Source organism: Pristis pectinata, chromosome 14 (assembly GCF_009764475.1).
Source record: "Pristis pectinata isolate sPriPec2 chromosome 14, sPriPec2.1.pri, whole genome shotgun sequence".
Taxonomy (NCBI): domain Eukaryota; kingdom Metazoa; phylum Chordata; class Chondrichthyes; order Rhinopristiformes; family Pristidae; genus Pristis; species Pristis pectinata.
Window position 1 is genome coordinate 36,512,448 of NC_067418.1, and position 23,294 is coordinate 36,535,741.

At 41.4% G+C, this 23,294-nt stretch overlaps 1 protein-coding gene across 1 annotated transcript; it reads right to left on the reverse strand.

Annotated features, from left to right (window-relative positions):
- Positions 1–1,611: 1,611 nt before the first annotated feature.
- On the reverse strand, positions 1,612–23,025 carry LOC127577583 (fascin-like). The gene is made up of 6 exons (XM_052028824.1): positions 22,500–23,025; positions 16,108–16,389; positions 13,872–13,990; positions 6,861–7,017; positions 4,344–4,517; positions 1,612–1,817 (listed from the first exon to the last, which is right to left on the reverse strand). The coding sequence occupies exons 1-6, from the start codon at positions 23,023–23,025 to the stop codon at positions 1,612–1,614; spliced, it is 1,464 nt and encodes a 487-aa protein (XP_051884784.1).
- Between the last annotated feature and the right edge of the window lie 269 nt (positions 23,026–23,294).

A 23,294-nucleotide genomic window follows, 5' to 3' on the forward strand; every position in this document is an offset into this window, starting at 1 on the left:
ATAAATTGGACAAAAAGGGCAAGTTACCTTCTATGTGGCTACATCCCTCAATTCACCATGTAAAGCACTGGTTAGCAACAGGAGTTTTAGGCAGAAAATAGAGGTGATGCTTGTTGAATCCATGATGTGTGTTTTTACTTAACTGGATACATATTGCAAGTACAAAATGTTATGGCCCTAAAATGGCTTTTCCAATTTTTTGTTTAAGATTTAAAAAAATATATTTCATAAGATATACAGCTATCACTATAAAGAAAATTCAGGATATCACATCCCTACTCATCAGCCAAATATCCTTTCATTTTCCAAGCAAAGATCACAAAGAATCATACAAGAGAGGCTTGTATGTTGTGATTCATTTGCTACTATTTTTAACAATGCCATTGTACTTGTTAAAGCCTTTTAATGAGATATTTCATAATTTTTTTATTTCCTAAAGGCAATTGCTGATGTTTTGACTGAAATTGGATATTCAGCTCCATACTATTTAAATCTCTGATTTGCTAGTCTATAAAATTTCATGTTACTGGAGCCCTCCTGATGCATTCAACAAACAGGGGTTTAGAGGTATATGGGCTGAACGCAGGAAATTGGATCAGCTGGGTCGGCATGGACTCATTGGGCCAAAGGGCCTGTATCTGTGCTGTATTGCTCTATGACTCTAAACAAGATTCTTAAACTCCCCAAACCGATTTCATTGTTACCTAGCTCCCTTACCAAGCTTCGTGATTTGTCCACTCACTAAAGATGACACTCTTCTCTCTGCACAGCAACAACTTTCTCCACTTTTGATACTTTAGTGTTCTGAAAATGGTATCTTTTCTGGAGAATATATCCTAAATGGATTTAATCTTCATTCCTTTAACAATGCAATGATGGAATTGCTGACTCTTGAACTTTACGTGTTCTCTCATTAGGCAATATATGTCTTGTTTATTCCAGTTCTTAAAAAACATTTCTCGTGACATTTTATAGGAAGTCTAATCTGCACCTCCCAGCTCTTACCTTTAATGGATCCAGCTTTGGTTCTTCTTTAGATTTATCTTCATCTTACTATCCTGTCTGATGTGAAATGGAGTTTCTGTATTTCTTCCAATGTCTATTCCAAATTTATCTTCAGTGTTGTTATTTCTCTAAACCTTCCAAAGTTGGCATCCTCAATAGTACTTGAATGTTCACTCTGATTGTATTAAAAATTAATATGTTTCCTATTTTAACTAATTTGTAGACTCTCTAAATTGGAATTCCTTATCTCCTATTGTTCTTTTAAATGACACAAGCACTGTGATTATAGGATACTGAACATTGCAAACCCAAGCTTAGCATCATATGCTCACATCTTCAACTTCTTGACTACTGTTTTGAAAGTACAATTTAAACAGGAAATCTGGATCTTTAGTTTGGTTTCTACATTTTCAAAAAATTGTCTTGGAAAGCGACTGTAAATTACCTGTTCTTGATTAGGATGCCCATCCCAAATTAGGCTGATTAATAAAAACAGAGGAAGAGATCTTGAAGTATAATATATATAATTTATTCTAGCTATTCATATAGACTTATTCGGGGTTGTAATGTATTTGTTTTTTTCAAGATCAAATCTTCTTAAGTTGATCAATAAAGAAACATTGTGGCAGACTTGGCATCTTCCCCTGTTGCTTTGAAGTCTCCGCTCTGTTGTGCTATCATGTATTTGCCATTGGGCGCCTTGAGGATCAGAACATTAGAACCGACCAGCTGGATAATGAAGTTGATTGGCTGCTCTCCTGTACCAGTGATGTAGCCATCTTTATCCATTTCCCAATACTTGTCTGTGGACACTGACCCAGAACATAAAGAAGCAAACAGTTGTTAACTTGGGATTTACCACAATTCAGATTAAAGGGTCATTTGAGAGGTTTTAACTGAGGATTTAAAAACATCCACTGATCTGAATCTGACCACACGATATAAAAGGCAAGATAGATCTGTTAGAATTATCAAATAACCCTCGATTTATTCAGGGAATACCTGGTGCATTTATTTACATCTCTTGATTAAGTCTTGCCTTAGAGTATCAAGTCGTGGTTTCACCTTTAACAACTTACCCAGGATTGCAATGCCCGCCCTTCATGATTGCCCTTTGATAACATTTCCAGCTTTATAAAGGGATTTTTCTATTGCTATGAATGAAAGGATAGCCCTGTCTTCAGCGCTGCCTCATGCCTTGTCTCAGTTGTCAGCCTTGGAAAATGTAATGAAACACTTTCAAATTCCAGAGAAAGATAAATACAGAACAAGGGGCATGGAAAAAGAGCAAAACAGAATGACAGATCCCAGGGATTGGGAAAGAAGAGAAAGGAATTCAGTGATAAAAATTAAAAGTTGTATTTTTCATATTTATTTTTAGTTACAGTATTTCTAGGATAACATTAATTTCACTAGAGCCAAATCCACTTTGATGAAACTGTCTGGAAATATAGTTATGGTTTACAACAACTTGGTCTTTCTGGAAACATAAGAGAAAAGAAAGGCAATAATCTGCCCAACATCCCTCCCTTATCTGCTTCCATCTATCTGCTATCAGCCTCTGTCTCTATCCTTCTCGCTCTGTTCCTTCACCTGTCTTCTTTTTCTTTTATCTTTCCACCTACCACCCATGAACCTCAATCTGAACAATCCTGCTCCCCTCCCCACCTGGCTTCATCAGCCCATCAAACCCCACCTCCCCCAAAATCCGGTTCAACCTATCACCTACCAGCCTCTGTCTCGCCCCTCCCTCTCAATTCTATATTACTAGTTATCTTCCCTCCACACCCAGTCCTGATGCAGGGTCTTGGCTCAAAACGTACACCACCTCTTTGGCTCCACAGATGCTGCTTGAGCCGCTGAGTTCTTCCAGCAGTTTAATTTTTGATCCAGATTCCAGCATCTGCAGTCACATGCGTCTCCTCTTTTATCTATCTACTTGTTGTATTCTTAATGTAGTAAAATAAAGTATTTGCTTAATAGATGTGAAAAGCATTTCAGGACCTATAAAATATTAATATATCAGTTTAACTAGAAAATTTCAAGCCACATGCTTTGAATTTTTGAGCACATGAGGAAATGTAGGCTGTAGACTCTCTTAAATTTTGTGGATGACTGACAATCTTAAACAATTGTGAAAAATGTATATTTGATTCCACTTATTCCTGGTTGAACCTCAGAAACGGTACAAGTACAGGTTTACTGCATTTATTTGACTATTACAACCTAAGTAAATTTGCTCTATTAGTAGTTCTACTTATTATCCTCCTTTACAACAGTTGCCGGGCAAGAAAGGCAAAATCTTGTACACTTGACCTCATAAATGGGGAATGCAGTCTTACATTTCCATTCGTATGATTACTGGAACAGAACATCATGGGTTATCATGTGAACCCAAGATAGATATCTCCCTGCACAAATTTTAGTAGTATTTCTAAATCCTCACATGAAGAAGCCAGAGTGACTAAACACAATCCTTGGCATCTCTACTTAGCATTTAAGAATGTGGGAAATTCAGTTTGTTTGGAACACTATTTCACCGTCAATGCTCTGTTTGAAAGGTTCCACCAATAAGATCTATCTTATAGATTTATTAAATGGGATATATTTCATGGGGGGATCTAACAATCATGATTCTTAAGTTCTCATTAACTTTTCTTTGATGCTGAATCTTTAAATTTTTTTAAAACCATCCTTGGTTTGGTATATTCTTCTTCTCATTTGGAGCTTATGACCGAGAGGTGAGGTAGAAATCATCAAGAGAGCAAAGACTTGATTGTTGAACACTGCACAGTTGAACTGTCTGTTGATATAAATTACATGGATAACAAAGGAAGAAAGGCCATTTGGATGATATACTACAGGTTAGCTCACACTCACAAAACTGTATCTTTGCAAGGAAAACAAATAAAACTGTAGATGCTGGAATCTGAAACAAAAACAGAAATGCCAGATGAACTCAGCCAGTCAAGCAGCATCTGTGGAAAGTGAAACCAGGAAACTTTTTAGATCAGTGACCCTTCCTCTGAACTAGGGGGAGAGTGGAGGGTTTGAAATTTGTAAACCTTCCACTCTCCACGCAATTTTGAAGAAGGGTCACTGACCTGAAACATTGACTGGTTTCTCTTTCCACAGCTGTTTGATTGGATGAGTTCTTCTGGGATTTCTGTTTTTGTATCTTTGCAAGAGCCATCTCAGAAGTAAAAATGAAAGACTGAAAAATCAAAAAAGAAAAATAGTTTAATCTTGGAGTTATTTAGAGCTGTTTTGCAAATCTGAAACCAATTAAGGTTTATCCAGAAGTATTATTACACTAAATAAACAGATAATAAACTTACCAAGTTTGAATTGGTAATAGCCATCTTCATCAGAAGTCATCCTACTTGCCTCATACATGGGCCTGTTTCCATCTAATCTTTGTGTCCCAGAACCAAATGCCACAAAGCCAAAATCACTTTGCAATATTAGGAGTGGTCGATTAACGAGTTTCAGAATGAATTCTTGAGAATTATCTGAAAACCAATACATCATAATATAATCATCAAAACTTGTAGTTTAAACCTTCCTCAAGGGTCTTCCTTTAATCAACTGTTGAGCAACTTGTAGTTGGCAGAATACATATTTGAATCTTTCCCCTTTTATTGTTGTAATTTCTGTTCCTATTATGTTTATGGTTGCATGAGGAAGACAGTTTTCTATTCAGTCATATGTTATCAACTGGAATGTACTGGCTGTAGGAGTGCCAGAAGTAGCTTCCTTAATAACATCCAAAGTAAATTGGATGAATACTTGAAGTAGAATCATTTGGAGGGCACAGTTAAAAAGCAGGGATACACATAGAAATGAGATGATGGGATCAATCCTTGTGCTGTGTCATTCTTTGATTCTCTCAGGTGCTGGTGCCATCTCCATTCTTAGATGTCTATTCAAACTAAAAGCAGTGTTGGTGTTCTGTTGGGCTACAGACCTTACATTCCAGTTTATTTAGTCTAAATGTTATTTTCCATGAGCACCTCTCATTCATCCCCATTAGATTTATGATGTCCATATCTGTTAACTCAAGACTTGATTTCTTTCAATGATCTTTTCACTGATTTCTATCCTATATGAACTCAAGTGCCTAGAAATTGGATTTCACTCACCTATGGTGTGCTAACTAGATGCAATGTTTTACCTTGATTCCAAATTGGTGGGGGGAGAACCAAAAAAAAGTCTAAAATTGCAAATCCTCATTTAAGTAAAAATATTTTTATACTTTACTTATGTTAAGAAGCATTTAAACCAATGAAGTATTTTCAAGCTACTGCGTGAGCTTGTAGCAGTTGTCTCATTTGCATGCTTCCCACTGTAAAATGAGTCGCTGGTGTTAAAATGAACAGCAGTGACAGCTACAAGTTTGGGAAATGGAATAGGCGGGGGGTACTTTGGGATGGTGGCAGCTTAACGGCATATTGATGGTGGACTCCTGCACCTAATTGGGTAGAATGCCACAATCAGTCTCCTGAGCGGCATTGACCCAATTGGCTGCTCCTTAGCAAGGGTCTTGGCCATATGCTGCCTGTCTGCAGATGAGGAGGGAAAATAAATCAGCAAATGCTGTGGGAGGGGTTTGGGTGCGCATGGTGGTGGGGTAATGGCACACGAGTCTCCACATGGAGACCTCCCAGAGGAGACGTAGACTGGGCTGATCATGTCCAAGGCATGGGTATCCCAAGGTCAATGCAGGAGGCAGCAGTAGTGGGGGCACAGATTGAGGTGTCAATGACCTGCAGATAACAATGTAGAGATGCTTTACTCTGTGTTAAACATTGCCAGCAATGAGATTTTTGGTACATTAAAATGACTGGGCGGTGTGTGTGGGGGAACACAAAAATGGTGTCCCAGCAGGAACCCTTCAAATTGGGCATAATTTACTATTTTTGGGTAATACATTTCTTGCTAAACCTTGCCTTAACAACAAAGGTCATGAGTTGTGACTTTTTGATCCAATATCTGTTGGTAAGTTATAATGGGAGCCGCCTATATTGATGGCTCCATCACTTGGAGGAAACACAAAGGGAAATTAAATTGGCATTAGGCTGTTGAGTTTCCCAGTGGGCAGAGCCTCAGCAGGAAAAGGTGTGAACACTTCAAAGTTCAAGGAGCTAATGAGTCCAATTCTGAGGCAAAAACTATGTCCCACCCTCTCCTACTTGTTTGTCTTTGTAGATTTCTATTGGTTCTCCGGTGACTTACAATGATATTGCTGTTTTCAATTACAAATTGCTTTATGGTCACATTCTGCAATCTTCTCCTACCCTTCACTTTGCTCACACTCGGTACTTATTTTTCTTGTCCATAGTCTGTCTCCTTCCTGCACCATCTGTAGCACCTCTGCATCCTCAAACATCATCATACCTTGGCACCACTTTCCCAAATTTAAAAATCAATCTGTTCAACCACACCATCATTCCCACCTCCAGCTATCTTCCAATCCTCTATAAAGAATCCCGTGAAAGTCACCATACATATGGTGTTGTTGAATTGGAATTTGAGTTTATCTTTGTGGCACTGAACGTTATGTGACAAAGCACAAACCTTCCCACTGAGTACAAACTGAATTTAGTTGTTGACTCCTAGTTCATGTACCATTTGTCATATATGCCCAAATGCTACTACTGGGGTAATAGGTGGGGTCAACCAGCCCAGTGCATCACAAGCTGAGAATCAATCCAATTACCTGCTGCTGTGAGTACTCTGGCAATATTTTTGCCCACCAGGCCATCAGAGAGGAAATATTAGAGCAGTTATTAATATATATGTATCCATTTAGACGCAAGACTGAATGAATGAATAAAGAATAAATTGTAACTCACCAGCTGCAAAGTATCCTACTACAAGCTGACCAGTGGACTTTGTGGTGAGGAGTTTTCCATCTCCTGTCTTTATAGTCACCTTAGGTCCATTGTACACAATATTAAACCAACAATCATCGGTCAGAATTGGGCTTGTCATAATTGTATTTTGAGGACCCTTAAGGAATGAGAAAAAGTCATTTGATGCAAGGGTCTGATTGTATAATTGTTCTCAAATTTTAAAAACATTTTTACTTGCCCCTTGAAGGTACCTCTTACATCTGGTGTATGACAGTGTTTTAATGCCTCCCTCAAGTATTTAATCTTTGTGTGAGCCAAGACACTGAATATTGGAATGATTCTTTGTCATCATAATGCGTTAATGAACATCAGGCTTAATTCTGTCTTTGCCTAATATCCATACTTGGATCTATCCAACAGAAATCATTGGATAGCCCAGGAGTGCTGAAGCAATCCCAGAACACCTACTCAGGTATGCCATTTTACTGACTCTATCTTCAAATGAATGTGAATCTAACTTCCTTATACCACCTGACTTAGTAATAATTCCACACTGACCTCCCAATGCACATTCAGGGATTACCTAAAATTAGTTATTTAATTTGAGTTTTTGGTATGAAACCAACATCACTGGTTGCTCAGAAATCTGCTAATGCTGCAACTATGCAAAGAATCATAGCAGGCTTTTAAAGTAAAACAAAAAAAAAAGCAAAGCTTTTCTAAAGCCACAGCAAGAAGCCATTACAAGGTAGAGATGCAAATAACAGTGAAAGTATTAAGCACAGATGGAAGTAATTCACACCTATCCCAGGCCAGTCAAAGAGCTAGTTTGTTTCCCTGACCTTTATTCATAACCCTTCAAAACTTTCCATTCAAGTATTTATCAAACTTCTTTTCACGAGTTACCATTGGAAGTACTCAAAGTAGAAATGTCTCTTAGTTTCAATGGTTGCATCTGGGCTGCTGGGAGAAGTAAAGCCAGAAACCCAATCCACAGTCCTCCAGTGGTGCCAGAGTGGAGAGTGGTGCCAGAGGACTGGAGGATTGCAAATGTAACCAAGTACAATGATAATGTTGGAAGATGGTATTGAGGTAGAAGAGAAGCAATGATCTCACTCTGTGGCAGCAAAAGTGCAAAAGACCAAATAGCATTTCCTGTTTCATACATTTTAACTGAACAGCTTTGACTTCTGCAACATTTTCATGTAACTTATCCTGTATCCTTTGTCAAGTAAATTTGCTTTGCAACTGTTCTACAGTCTTGTCAACCTTCCTAAAGGATGGTTTCCAGAATAGCACATTATATTCCATTTGGGACCAAATAGGTGATTTATAAAAATTTGACATAACATTCTTGTTTTTCTACTCTATGCCACCATTTATATACCTAAGGACCCATATCATTTTCTTAAAGGAAAAGTTAAATTGACTTGTAATCTTCAAAGATTTACTTACATTCCACATTTTGTTTCTTTGTTTAGTTTATACTGTCTCCTCATTCTTCCTATCAAATAATATTATTTCTGTAATGAATTTAATTTGCCATTTGTCTGCTTATATGACCAGTGCATATAACCCCTAAATTATGTGATACTTTGTCTTTTGCCTTAGTTTCATATCTATACTGCCACTTTCCCTTTAATCCCACAGCCTTCAATTTTGCTAATATCTAATATGCTTCCTTGTCAAGTACTTTTTGATATAAAATACTAACCTTCATCATCCTTTCAGAACTCAAATCAATTTAGTGAAATGTGATATGTCTTTAACAAGTTCGAAGTGTCAGACAAAAGAAGGCTGTCACTTACTAACCCATATTTTTTTCTGAATGACTTTTAATTTTGTGTCAGATTATTGTTTCTAAAACATCAGGCAAAATATTTGCTCACTTCTCTCACTTTTTTGAACAATGTGTTTAATATTTGTAATTGTCCTCTGGCACCATTTGTGATACTCTGGAGAATTGGAAGGTTGTAGCCAGAGCTTCTGCTGCCTTTCCTCAGCAGTCAGATGCACCCCAGCCAAATGGGATGATGTCATATTTTGAGCACTGCCAACATTAAGTACCACCTCTTTATCCAATTTTATCATTGGTATCCTGTCATTGGCAGCATTCTCTGCTTTGTTCTTAAATCAGCCGCAATGTAATAGAACAACAGAACAGGCTCAAACAGCTAAAGTTCCTAATATACCATGATCAGATTTAAGACCCGGATGTTCTCCCACTGGAACACTCATTGCATTTTGTAAATATAAATGCAAAGCACTCATTCTTTTTCCAAGGGTAGGGGAATCTAAAACTAGAGGGCATAGGTTTAAGGTGAGAGGGTAAAGATTTAAAAGGAGACCTGAAGGGAAAATTTTTTCACACAGAGTGTGGTGAACATGTAGAACATGCCGCCAGAGGAAGTAGTAGACGTGCCTACAATTACAGCGTTTAAAAGATATTTAAACAGGTACATTGATTGAAAAGCTTTAGAAGGATATGGGCCAAAAGCAGGCAAATAGGACTAGCTCAGGTAGGAAACTTGGTTGGCATGGATGATGGACCGAACTCTATTTATAACTCTACAAAATAGTGTGTGAATACGTTGCTTCAGAAATGGTTCTTTAAGCTTTAGATTCATGGGCATTGGGCAGGAGGGACTTGTCTAAGAGAACAAGTTGCATCTGGTATCGATATCCATGCAGTTAACTAGTGTGGAGAGAGGGCTTAAATTAATCTGTGCATAGGGTGGGAAACTAGGATTTAATAACAGGAAGGAGAATCAAAATTAATAGAATACTCAGAGAGATAAGCATTAATAGAGACTGATGTAGCAAACATAAGAATTAGACAGTAAGCATGGTTTTAGATTGTATGGATAGGAATTAACCCTCAGTTAACTGCACAAAATAGTTAGGAATAATGGTTAGGAGTTGTTCTCCCTCAAAATTCTGTTCCATTGGTTTGATATATGTATTTAGTGCAAGCTATTGAGATCATAGATGCTAATGCAAGAACTACACATAAGGTCATTGTCCTGCATTCACATTAGGATTTGATACAATGGCTTTAACAGAGATTTGACTTAAACATGGCTGGGAATGAGAACAAAACATTCTAGGCTACAATGGATATTAGAAACATAGAGAAAGAAACATGTAAGGAGAGGGTAGGAGGTGATAACAGTATTGTTCAAGTATAAAATTACCATTTTATAGAAGGACCACATGATAGAGGTTTCAAAAATGGAATCTATATGGTTAGAGTTAAGGAACAGAAATGTATTCTTACTAGGTGTTTTACCGTAGATCCCTAAATAGTGAGAGCAAATCTGTAGGCAAATTTGAAAAGAATGAAAAAGTAATAGAACAATAATAGCTGGGAACTAATAACGCTAAAATGTACAGGGGAAATAACAACCAAAAAGCTAAGGAGGATGAAGATGTTCAAAGACACAGATTCTGCAGATGCTGGAATCTGGAGCAACACACACAAAATGCTGGAGGAACTGAGCAGGTCAGGCAGCATCTATGGAGGGAAATAAACAGTCGACGTTTCAGATCAAGACCCTTCATCAGGACTGCCCTTCTCCTTTCCAGTCCTGATGAAGGGTCTTGACCCGAAACAGCAACTGTTTATTTCCCTCCATAGATGCTGACTGACCTGCTCAGTTCTTCCAGCATTTTGTGTGTGTTGCTGAAGATGTTGTAAAGCATGTACAGTTGTACTTAATCACTGTATTCCTAGATAAAAAGGAAAGGATAGATTTGTGTATCTAATTCTGGTGAATAAAGTGGGAGAACATCTGGGTCTTAAATCTGATCATTTTGTAAATCATTAAAGTAATTATGGAAAATGACAAAGAAAAATCAAAGATGGTGACTAGAATAGAGATAATTTTAGTGATCTGTGAAGAGATCTAGCACAAGTAAACTGGAATCGCAGTTTGACAGGTAAAACAGTAAATTACCAATAACAGGCCTTCAAGGTGCATGTACTACAAGTACCAAATGGAACTTCAAAGTCTGAGCTCCCTGGATAAAAAAAGAAATAGAGGTTTGAGAAAGAAAAAAGGATGATTATGACCATCAGGAACAGAATATACATGAAAATCAGGCTGATTGCAGAGCATGCTGTGGAAAATTAATGAAAGATATGAGAAGAACAGAGTAGAGGGTAAAAAGATATGTAGACTTAAAAAAATAACTTCATTTCAGAAGCATATTAAAATAAAAAGGTAGTCAAAAGAATGGTGGAACCTTTTATGGACAAAGAAGGAATTCTTATAAACAGCATGCCCGATGTGCTGAATTAATAAAAACAGAAAATGCTGGAAATATTCAGCCAATCAGACAGCATGTGCAGAGAGAGAAAAATTGTGCTGAAATTACAGATAAATGATCTTTCATCAGAGCTGGTCAGTTTTCCCATAAACTGGAAAGCCTGCTTTTCTGAAATTACTGAACGTAAATGAATGAACTGAATGTAAAATTCTGTAAATTGTCTAGTCATAAAATGAGATGCTCTTCCTCGAGCTTACATTGGGCTTCATTGCAACAGGCCAAAGAGATAGGATGGAGAATCAAAGTGATGGGCAGCTGGAAGTTCAAGGCCATACTTGTGGACAATGAAAGTATTATGTAAAGCAGTCACCTGCACTTTTTTCTCCAAAATCTTGAGTTTTGAATGCAAGGGATACAAATGAATTGCTGTTTCACTTGGAAAGAATGTTTGGGTCCTTGGTGGATGGGGAAGAGAAAAGTTAAAAGGACAGATGTTGCATCTGGTGCTATTGTATAAGATGGTGTTGCAAGAAGGAGAGTGGGTGTTGGTGGAGATGGAAGAGTGAATCAAGAAATTACAGGAAGAATGGCCCCTTCAGAATTCTGAAAGACCAAGGGAAGGGAAAATGTGTCTGGTGATGGTTTCATGTTGAGGAAGGAAAAAATTACAGAGGATGATCTATTGAATGTGAAGATTTGTGGAATGGAAGGGGAATCTTTGGTCTGGGTGGAAGGATAGGGAATGAGAGCAGAGGTGTAGGAAGTCGAATAGACATAGTTTAGAGTTCTGTCGACTATAGTCGAGGACAAACCATAGATGGGAAAAAGGAAATCGTCTCGGATGTGGTGGTGTGTTGGAGTGTCGTCATCAGAACAGATGCCAGAGAAAATGGGAGAATGGAAGTGTAGTGAAGATATCTATGGGAGCTTGTGGACTTGTGTTGCCAGCCTATGTCCCGTGATGAAGATTTGAGGAAAGAGAAGAGTCAGGGATGGACCATATGAAAGTGAAAGCAGGGCAGAGACTGGCAGCAAAGTGACAAAGCTTTCAAGTTCCACATAAGAGCAGATAACTTCACTCTGCAACTATCAATATGCCAAGAAAAGAAGTGAGGGAGGCAGTCTGAATACTTAAGGATTCTTCCATAAGGAGACAGGTATAGCTTGGACCCATGCCATGGATATAAGTGGGAAGAGATTGGACAAGGACAGAAAAAAAATAGAGTAAAGGTAGGAAGAAATATGTGGGCCAATAATAGATTGAAAAGCAGTAGATATTTGAATGCTCTCTCCCTCTCTCCTCCCAGTCTGAGCAAGGATACGGTTCACCTGGTCCTCATCTTCCATCTCTCCATCCTCCCTATTCAATGAATCATCTTCCATAAGTTCAATCACCTGCAACATGATGCCAGCACCAAACACATTTTCCCCTCCCCTCTCATTTCAGCATTCCAAAGGGACCATTCCCTCACTCTCCAAAATCCATCAACACCAATTTTCTTCTCATAACACTTTGCCATGTAGTCACAGGAGATGTAACACCTGCCCCTTAACTCATTTCTTCGCACCGTCCAAGAACCCAAATACTTCTTCCAGGTGAAGCAGTGATTCACTTGTACTTTTTCCAATTGGTGTACTGCATTTGGTGGTCATAATGTGATTTCTACTGCAATGGAGAAACCAAATGCAGATTTGGTCACCACTTTGCAAACCACCCCTGTTCAGTCAGCAAGGACAGCCCCGAGCTTCCTGTTTTCTGTTAGATTAATTTTCCACCTCACTCCCAGTCTGACCTCCATGCGTTTGGCCTCTTACACTGTTGCAAGGAAACCCAACACAACCGTGAGGAACAGCATCTCATTTTCCAACTAGGCACATTGCAGCCATCAGGACTCAACACTGAATTCAACAATTTCAGATCACCAACCTTTCCAGTTTGTATTAGAACTGGCCAGTTCTGATGAAAGATCATCACACCATAATGGTAACTGAGTATTTCCAGAATTCTATTTTGTTTCAGATTTTCAGTGTTTTGTATGTCACGGTTCCTGCAGTATTTTTTTTCTCTCTTCTGTCCATATTCATGTCCTATTTACATCTCTTTCAGACAGTTCAGCTGTGATTAACGAACCTTCACTGTCCTCTCTTGGCCAGTATCACCACCACTTGCACCATTCAGTCTTTATCTCCCCATCACAGGCATTCCCTTTGTCTTCTGCATCTTAAAATGTCTTTGATTTCTAACCTTTCCATGTTCACGTGACCTGAAACATTACTCTGTTTCTGTCTCCACAGATGCTGTCTGACATGCTGATTAGTTCCAGAGTTTCCTGTTTTTATTTAAAGCATGGAATTGTGGCCACTAACTCTCAAGTGAACTTTAAGTGCAGTACATACAATTTTGCAATAGTTGACACAAGACACAATTTCTTAAGGCAATTGTGACCCCACCAACAAATGTAACAGTTGAACTTAACAGCTAATATACATCATCACTAAACAGTACATAGACCACACCTGAGGTGCAGACTGCCTGTTGATTGATATGAATTCAACTCTTTTACACTGCTAGCTAAAACACTTGTATTTTTGCTAGCCCTTTAAATTCCACAGTTTTGAGGATTTCAAGTCAAAGCATCAAAACTATCAAATTTGCCCATTTATACCCAGTCTACACATGGTTACTACACTCTCCAACATGTTTCTCAATCAGCCAGTTGTAAAGATCTGTATGTTACTTACCACTGACAGATAGTCTTTTGAAATACCACGAAAGCAAGCTTTTCTGGTCGTGTTATTGATGATTATCTGAAAGATCTCAGTATCCGTCACTTGCGTCTGATGAGCAGAGACGTCGGCACCTATCAAAGGATCGCAATAGTATTTTAGTGAAACATTACGTGAAATCTGTATGCATTTTTCAATTTATAACTTTCTTCCCCACACCAATGTTCTCTGCTTCTATCCTTTTACTAAGAGGTTGGGTAGTAGTTTAGAGCTTATTACCTACATGGATAGTGGATCAGGTTTTGAGTAGAATTAAACAAGCTTCTGTTTCAGCATCAACAGAAGGATTCAGGATTGTTGGAAAATGCAGCAAGGTAACCCTTAAGATAGATGGCACAAAGGTCATCACATTTGCTGAAACTGTTACTAACAGATCATTTAATCCAGAGAGATCACCAGAATTCGTACCCTCCAGCAGAAAGCACTTGCTATAAATTATAATTGGGGACCCAGATGCTGTACATTAAATAATGCTGGTTTCAGACACATTTGTAGCCACATGGGGATATATAACTTCTTTCTTTTTCAATCTTTTTATTAATTTTCAGATTAATACAGATTAATACATATAACATCAGTAACTATACACGTATACAAAGAGATCGGGCGGACAATCATGACATATATAATCATAAAGAATAAAAGAAAATATTCTAGGCCCCACGGTTTCTTGGTAAACGAATATATTACAAAAAGAAAGTCAAAAGAAGAAAGAAAAACATTTATTACATTAAAAAAAACCCAAATCGAAAAAAAATTGTAAGTAATAAAACGAAACAAACTAAAACAAAAATTTCAAAAGTAAAAAAAACTGGACTGATATTTCTCGATGAACAAAGAGCATTATTATGTCGTCAACTCCGCTCCTCTAAATTCAAAGATTATTGCAAAGGGATCTATATCGTATGAAAATATTGAATAAATGGACTCCAAACTTCCTCAAATTTAAGCGAAGAATCAACAGTGCCACTCCTAATTTTTTCTAAGTTTAAACATGATATAGTTTGAGAAAACCATTGAAAAGTGGTGGGGGTATTGGATCCTTCCATTTAAACAAAATGGATCGCTTGGCCATTAATGTAACAAAGGCAATCATACGACAAGCAGCAGCAGATAGGTGGTCAGATTCCAACACTGGTAATCCAAAAATTGCAGTGATTGGGTGAGGTTGTAAATCAATATTCAATACAGTTGAAATAATGTTGAAAATGTCCTTCCAATATTTTTCCAAAAGAGGACAGGACCAAAACATATTTGTCAGGGAAGCCACCTCTGAAGGGGATATATAACTAATGAAGGGGTCAGTAGTCCAACCTCAGCAACACCTACATCCTATGAATAAATAGATTTGAAAAATATCTTGGGATGAAGATTTGTCAAATGCTTAATCTCTATTCCCACTGTACTCTTCCTTCTCCTCAAAGCCCCTTTCGTATTTGAAACAATGCAGCTTATTGACTACACATAGTGGGATGGTCAATTGAATAAGTTGCTTTGTTGTACACCAGACCATTGAATTGGACAAGACCCAGGACAGATCTGAATTTATAACGGAGATTATCAAAAAGCTCTGTAAAAAAATTATTGAGGCAGATGACTTACAGGGAAATATTTTCTAAATCCCTTGGAAAGAGCACTCGATCAAATTATCTGGTAGTGATGGTGATTGGGTATCTAGTTCCTCTACTATTAACAATTGCTGATTTAGGACAATATTTTGTTGGTTCTGGGGCACAACCAGAAATATTTTGATTTCTAAACAGCCAGGAGCCAAACAAAACAGTTGAATAAAAAAAGCTCTGCACCTGAAATTTTAACTGGAACTAGTAGAACCATAGAACAATACAGCACAATACAGGCCCTTCGACTCACCATGTTGTGAGACCTTTAAACCACGCCTAAGACTAACTAACCCTTTACTCCCACATATCCGCCTATTTTAAGTTCCTCCATATGTTTATCTAACAGTCTCATCAGTTAATTTCCTACAATATTCCAGAATTTTACATTTTAATTTCAGATGACCAGTATTTACAATATTCTGCTCTGTTGGTGTAACAAAAGAAGAATCATTAACCTTAAACTTGGTGGAGAAACTAAAATGATTAATAACCCCATACCGAACATCCAACTTGTTAATAAAAGCTTCCATCGCATGTTTCCCAATGTTACAATGTTTTTTGCTTCTTACCTGGTCTAAGACTAACATATTTGTAGTTTAACAATGATCGAATGGTGACTTGCCCAGGGCTTGGGTCAGGAGAGAAGAGTTCATCCAGACTGGGATTGTCAGTTTTGAAGGTTCTGATATAGCTGTCCCTTCCGCTCAGAAATCTTCCTTCAGTGTCCTTTAAGCAAAACATTCCACACCTTATCTCTGGTGTGTATAAGGTCGTTGATGACTGGTATCCCTCAAGCTTCCCGTTGCAGGCAATAAGATCTCCACTACTTGTCCTTATGCTGTATTTCTTCTCTTCAAGAATAAAATGAAAGGCAGAAAATTTTTTTATGTCATACCAAATTATAACATTATAAATTATTTTAATATTTTAAACACGCATTGCTTATAGTCAAGAACAATTAGTTATTGCTCTGATTGAAACCGCTCCTCAAAATACTTATTCTTAACTCTACTGTCCTTTTAGCCATCCCCTTTTTCTGTTCAGACCTCTTGAACAAGTAGACTGTTCTTACATCCATGCCCATAATTTGAATCTTACCACAGCATAGAAGTGATATTCATTAAATTATACCCAATATAACTGTGTTTATCATGTACTGTTCCTCCTCATCCTTCCCAAGATGTCTGTGGCCTTTGGTATCATTGGCTGCATCATTGTCTCCAATGCCTTCCCTCTGCTCTGACTGAGTGAGACCCTCTGTCTTATTCCGTGTTCTCAATGCCATCACAGCCAAAAAAATCAACTGCAAAGACCTCTCATTCTATTTCTGCAGAGTTACCTTTAGATTCCCCAGAGGAACTATCCTTGGTCCCCTCCTAATTCTCAGTTACACCTTGTTTTATAGTAATTTTATGTCTTTGCGCTGTACTGCTGCTGCAAAACAACACATTTCACATCATATAAGACAGTGATAGTAAACCTGATTCTGATTCTTGTTCACCTGTGCTACAAGCCTCATTCATACCCGTTATTTCCATACTTAACTGCTCCAATAATCTGCAAAAACTTCAGTACATTGAAATTCTGCTTGCACTCCACACCAAGCTCTGCTTACTCTTAATCCGACAACAGATAGAGGTCTCTGTTTGACTCCTAGTCTGGCAACAGCTCAAATTCATAATTTTCCTCTGGTTCAAACTGCATTGGTATCTCCTTGTTCATCTCCTTCTGCCTATCCTCCTTCAAAATGCTCTAATTATCCCATAGTTCATGTACATTTCTTCACGTTTTCTATGTTGCTGAATGTTCCTCCAGGTTTGGCCTCTTGTGCACCCTAATTGTCTTTGCCCTATCACTGGCTGCTACATCTTCAGCTACCAATGGTTTAAACTCATAAGTACCATTAAATCACTCTGTCTCTTTACCTCTCTTTCCCTTCAACCTGGTCCCCAAACCTTATACTGTAGCGGCTGCTACCGCGATGCGAAAGTAAGACACTAGTCGATGAGATGCAGAACAAAACTGATTTATTTTTCCACCTTGCACAGGCCCTTTAAGAGGAACGGTTCCTGCCCACTGAAAACGGAAATGACGTATGCGCTACGTCATCAAACTTTTCCTGCACGCGGGTTCTCCCCGTTGCTCGGGGAAGACAAAGGCCCAGTGCCATCTTGGGCCTCGCCGCTCCGATGATGCGCGACCCAACCGCCGAGCCAGTTCGCTTGCTTGGACGGTGAGTTGCTACACAACCCACCCCCCCCCCCCCTCACCCCCAGAACAGTGATATGGTCCCCAAGGTTTGCGGGCTGTGCTAGCCGTTGCTTAGGAGGTTGGCCTCTGCGTCCGCAGTGTTGGGACCTCGACCGGTTGTTGTAGATCTAAATGGGCCGGTTTGAAGTGGTCCGTCGTGAAAACCTCTTCTTTGCCCCCAATGTCCAAAATAAAGGTAGACTCATTATTCCTGATGACCCGGAACGGCCCTTCGTATGGTGGTTGCAACGGTGCCCAGGGTGTGCCCCTGCGAACATAAACCAACTTACAGTCTCGTAGTTCCTTGGACTCACAGGATGGGGCTTGACCATGCCGCAAACTGGGAATCGGTGGGGCCAAGCTGCTGAGCCTCTCGCGCAGTCTTTCCAGGACTGCCATGGGTTGTTCCTCTTGGCCCCGAAGGGCGGGTATGAAATCCCCTGGGACAACCAGGGGCGCACCGTACACGAGTTCAGCTGACAAAGCGTGGAGATCTTCCTTGGGGGCAGTACGTATGCCGAGTAGGACCCAAGGCAGTTCGTCGACCCAGTTAGGACTTTTCAGGCGGGCCATTAGGGCTGATTTCAGATGGTGGTGGAAACGTTCCACCAACCCGTTTGACTGAGGGTGGTAGGCCGTGGTGGTGTGCAGCTGCGTCCCTAGCATGTTCGCTAATGCAGACCAGAGGCTGGAGGTAAACTGGGTGCCCCTGTCTGAAGTGATGTGGGCCGGAACACCAAAACGCGAGATCCAAGTTGTGAGCAGCGCCCGGGCGCAGGAATCAGTCACGATGTCGGATAGAGGGGTTGCCTCTGGCCACTTCGTGAACTGGTCCAGAATGGTAAGGAGGTACCGGGCTCCTCTTGAAACTGGCAGAGGACCAACGAGGTCGACGTCGATGTGGTCGAACCTTCTACGGGTAGGCTTGAACTGCTGTGGCGGGACCTTGCTGTGCCGTTGGATTTTTTATGTCTGGCAGTGCGGACAAGTCCTGGCCCACTCACTGACCTGTTTGCGCGGGCCGTGCCGGATGAACTTGCTGGCGACCAGTTGGACAGTTGATCTGATGGACGGGTGCGCCAACCCGTGTACCGGGTCGAAAATGCATTTCCACCAGGCTGCAGGAACTATAGGGCGGGGCTGACCTGTTGCGATGTCGCAAATGAGGGTCTGCTGACCTGCATCAACTAAGAAATCTTGGAGCTGCAGGCCCGAGACTGCGGTTCTGTAGCTGGGCAGCTCGTCGTCGGATTGCTGTGTGTCAGCCAGGGCTGTGTAGTCTACACCCAGGGACAGGCTGGATGGTCGGTCTGGAAAGTGCATCAGCAACGACATTATCCTTTCCGGAGACATGTTGGATGTCAGTTGTAAACTCGGAAATGTAGGACAAATGTCACTGCTGACGAGCCGACCAGGGATCGGAGACCTTGGAGAAGGCGAAGGACAAAGGCTTATGGTCAGTGAAAGCGGTGAAAGGCCTGCCTTCTAAAAAGTACCGGAAATGCCAGACCGCCAGGTACAGTGCTAGAAGTTCCCGATCAAAAGCACTGTATTTCAGTTCGGGTGGTCTAAGGTGCCTGCTGAAAAACACCAAGGGTTGCCAACGGCTTTCAATTAGTTGTTCCAGTACCCACCAACCGCGGTGTTGGATGCATCCACCGTGAGGGTGATTGGGACGTCTGTCGTAGGCTGTACCAGCATCGTGGCGTCTGCCAGGGCTTCCTTGGCCTTAACGAAGGCAGCTGCGGCCTCCTCGTTCCAGGCGATGTCCTTACCCTTGCCAGACATCAGCGAGAACAAAGGGTGCATGATACGGGCTGCTGCAGGGAGGAACCGATGGTAAAAGTTGACCATCCCCAGGAATTCTTGCAGGCCTTTGACCGTGTTGGGACGGGCAAAATGGCGGGTAGGGGTGTTGCTCCTTTGCTGGTGATTCTGTGGCCGAGGAAATCGATAGAGTCGAGTCCGAATTGGCACTTGGCCGGGTTGATAGTGAGGCCGAAATCGCGGAGACAGGAGTACAGTTGGCGGAGGTGGGAAAGGTGTTCTTGGCAGTCACGGCTGGTGATTAGTATATCATCTAAGTAAATTAACACGAAGTCCAGGTCGCGGCCTACCGCGTCCATCAGCTGCTGGAAAGTCTGCGCGGCGTTCTTAAGGCCAAACAGCATTCGAAGGAATTCGAAGAGGCCAAATGGAGTGATAAGCGCAGTTTTGGGGACGTCGTCAGGGTGGACCGGGATTTGGTGGCATCCCCAGATGAGGTCCACCTTGGAGAAGATGTAGGCCCCGTGTAGGTTTGCCACGAAGTCCTGGATGTGAGGGACGGTGTAGCAGTCCAGGGTGGTGGCGTCATTCAGCCTGTGGTAGTCGCCGCAGGGCCTCCACCCACCGGTGGCTTTGGGGACCATGTGCAGGGTGGAGGCCCAGGGGCTGTCTGACCTGTGAACGATCCCCAGCTCCTCCATGCCGCGGAACTCTTCCTTTGCCAGGCGGAGCTTGTCTGGAGGTAGTCGTCATGCTCGGGCATGAAGGGTTTGCTCTGTGGTAATGATGTGATGCCGCACCCCATGTTTGGGCATCGAATTTGTAAACTGAGGTGCCAAAACCGATGGGAACTCAGCTAGGAGCTTGGTAAACTCATTGCCAGACAGGGAAATGGAGTCCAGGCGCAGTGCTGGTAGGCAGGCTTCTCCTAGGGGGTAGGTTTGGAAAGTTCTGGAGTGCACTAGCCGCTTCCCTCACAGGTCGACTAACAGGCTGTGGGCCCGAAGGAAATCGGTTCCCAGGAGTGGCTGGGCGATGGCGGCAAGGGTAAAGTTCCAGGTAAAACGGCTGTTGCCAAATTGTAATTGAACTGTACAGGTACCGAAAGTCTGTATCGTTGTGCCATTTGTGGCTTTGGTTGCAGGACCCTGTTGCCTGCCACAAGTATCGTGGCCGGTCGGTATCGACAAGGAAACGATGCCCGGACTGCTTGTCCCAAACGAATAGGAGGCTGTGTTGGTGGCCAGCCGCTGTAGCCATCAGCAGCTGAAACTTGCAGGGTGGGCGGCATCAACGGGCCTTCACGCCCCACCTCTGATGGTTGAAACACAGCTGGTCGCCAGTGTTGTCGTCTGTGTTTCTGGGGTGTGGTCGCTCGGTTGCTGGGACTGGTTTAGGTAGGCATTGGGCCCGCGGTCTGGCGATTTGGCTAACGGACGACCCGCTATCGCGTTTGGCCTTCCACAGGACATCTGCCCGGGCGACTACCTCACGTGGGTTGCTGAAATTGGTGTCGGCCAACAGCAGGTGAATGTCGTCGGGTAGTTGTTTGAGGAAGGCCTGTTCGAACATCAGGCAGGGCTTGTGTCCCTCAGCCAAGGACAGCATCTTGTTCATCAGGGCCGATGGAGATCTGTCCCCCAGGCCATCGAGATGAAGCAGGTGGGCGGCGCGCTTGCGACGGGAGAGGCCGAAGGTCCGAATAAGAAGGTCTTTGAAAGCTGGATACTTGCCTTCCTCCGGGGGAGACTGGATGAAGTCTCCGACCTGGGAGGCTGTCTCCTGGTCCAGAGAGCTGACCACGTGGTAGTACTTTGTGGAGTCGGAGGTGATCTGCCGAAGTTGGAATTGTGCTTCGGCCTGGTCGAACCAGACGTGGGGCCGAAGCGTCCAAAAGGCGGACAGCTTGAGTGCCACTGCATTGGCTGCTGCGTTGTCGTCCATTGTGTGGGTCCAAAATCCGTTTGAACCATCAGGGTCACCAATGTAGCGGCTGCTACCGCGATGCGAAAGTAAGACACTAGTCGATGAGCTGCAGAACAAAACTGATTTATTTTCCCGCCTTGCGCGGGCCTTTTAAGAGGAACGGTTCCCACCCACCGAAAACGGAAATGACGTATGCGTAACGTCATCTAACTTTTCCCGCGTGCGGGTTCCCCCCGTCGCTCAGGGAAGATGAAGGCCCAGTGCCACCTTGAGCCTCGCCGCTCCAACGACGCGCGACCCGACCACCGAGCCGGTTCGCTTGCTCGGACAGTGAGTCGCTACAATACCAAATTTTTGGTCAGCTGATCAATATCTCTCCTTACATGCTATAATATCAAATTTTGTATCATAATGCTCTTGTGAAGCACCTTGGGATGTTTTGCTACATTAAAGATTCTATGCAAATGCAAGTTTTGTTGAGTGTAATTTCAATCATTGTCAGCATGATTGCTACAAACGGTGTCATTTCTTCTGAGCTAGGATTCTAGCTCCATTGTCTCCTAATGGAAAATGTAAATGTCAGGCAGATATAATTCATCATTAGAGGCCTTGCTAACTCTTATGCTCCAAACTTGAGGATGAATAATCACATTGGAGTGAGGGAATGGAGGGACTGTTAGAGCTGGGGGAAATATAGCCCTGCAAATGTGAGCACCCCAAGGAAATAAAGTGAAAAAAATTAGAGCAAAATGTTTCAGTTCAGACACTACTGACGAAAATTCTTGTTTCTGTTTTCCTCATAGTACACTATCAAACACATTATTGAGATTGTATGGAGGGAACAGCAGAGAGAACATAAAATCAGTAGGTGATTCAGCCTCTGCTCTTATACCTTTCCATCAATCAGATCTACAGTGGCAGAAGGCTAGAGGAAATTGTGGAATATTATAATGCAGAATATACTATTGTGTCAAGAATATTAAAACTTATTTTTGTAAAGATTTATTGGTTCCTGTACCTTTGAAGTTGAAGATGAGAGTCATAACACAGTCTCGACCCCAGGGTAATTCGCTGTCACATTGTACTGCGTTTTCATTGATTTCGTAACGCAGGTATTTCTTCTTGCCCTGGTTGAACATGTTGATGTTGGGATGGATGGCCAGGTGTACTACCCATTTTTCACTTTCTGTGATTGCCTGGGCAAAACAAGTAATATTGTCCTCTGCTCCTCCCAAGTAACGTTTAGTCTCCTCGGACTGGAAGGAGACCTTGCCATCTGGATGCGTAATCATCACAAACTTGTTATATGGATTGGGAACCTCCCGATCACATGTGATCTTCCCATTATTATCTCCAGCTAAGTACCTCCTGAGAGAGCTCCTGATGTGGACCATAGGAGAATTTTCCTTCAAAAATTCTATGGTCCAGATCTGCTTTATCTTCAAGATAGTACTGGTAGCATTCACTCTGAAATTGAAGTTCTCTGCTGTCAAGTATTTCTGGGCCGAGTTAATCAGACCAACTGGAAGCACTCTGTAAACCATCTTCTCTTGTTTTCACTTTAAGCTGTAAATGTTACCACAACAGTGTTACTTTTGTACCTCTGTGACATCATCAGTGTATTGGAGCAGGGTAACTACAGTGACAACATATCTTTATGACATCAGGGAAAGTCACTGTGAACGTTGTGCGTAAGAAGAAAGATTGTTATATCTGGTTATGGTGTATGACAAATTCCCATTGAGGTAATGTTTCTGAATTCCAGCATCTCAAAGAAAGTACTTTTCCAAATAAAAACATTGATTTAGTGCGT

Excerpts from the sequence above, each read along its gene's own strand:
- LOC127577583 (XM_052028824.1), bottom strand. The coding sequence starts at position 23,025 with ATGGTTTACAGAGTGCTTCCAGTTGGTCTGATTAACTCGGCCCAGAAA. Across the intron at positions 7,018-13,871 it reads CAAAAGACTATCTGTCAGTG|GGTCCTCAAAATACAATTAT; the intron begins GTAAGTAACATA and ends TCATTCCTTAAG. Across the intron at positions 4,518-6,860 it reads AGTAGGATACTTTGCAGCTG|ATAATTCTCAAGAATTCATT; the intron begins GTGAGTTACAAT and ends ATTGGTTTTCAG.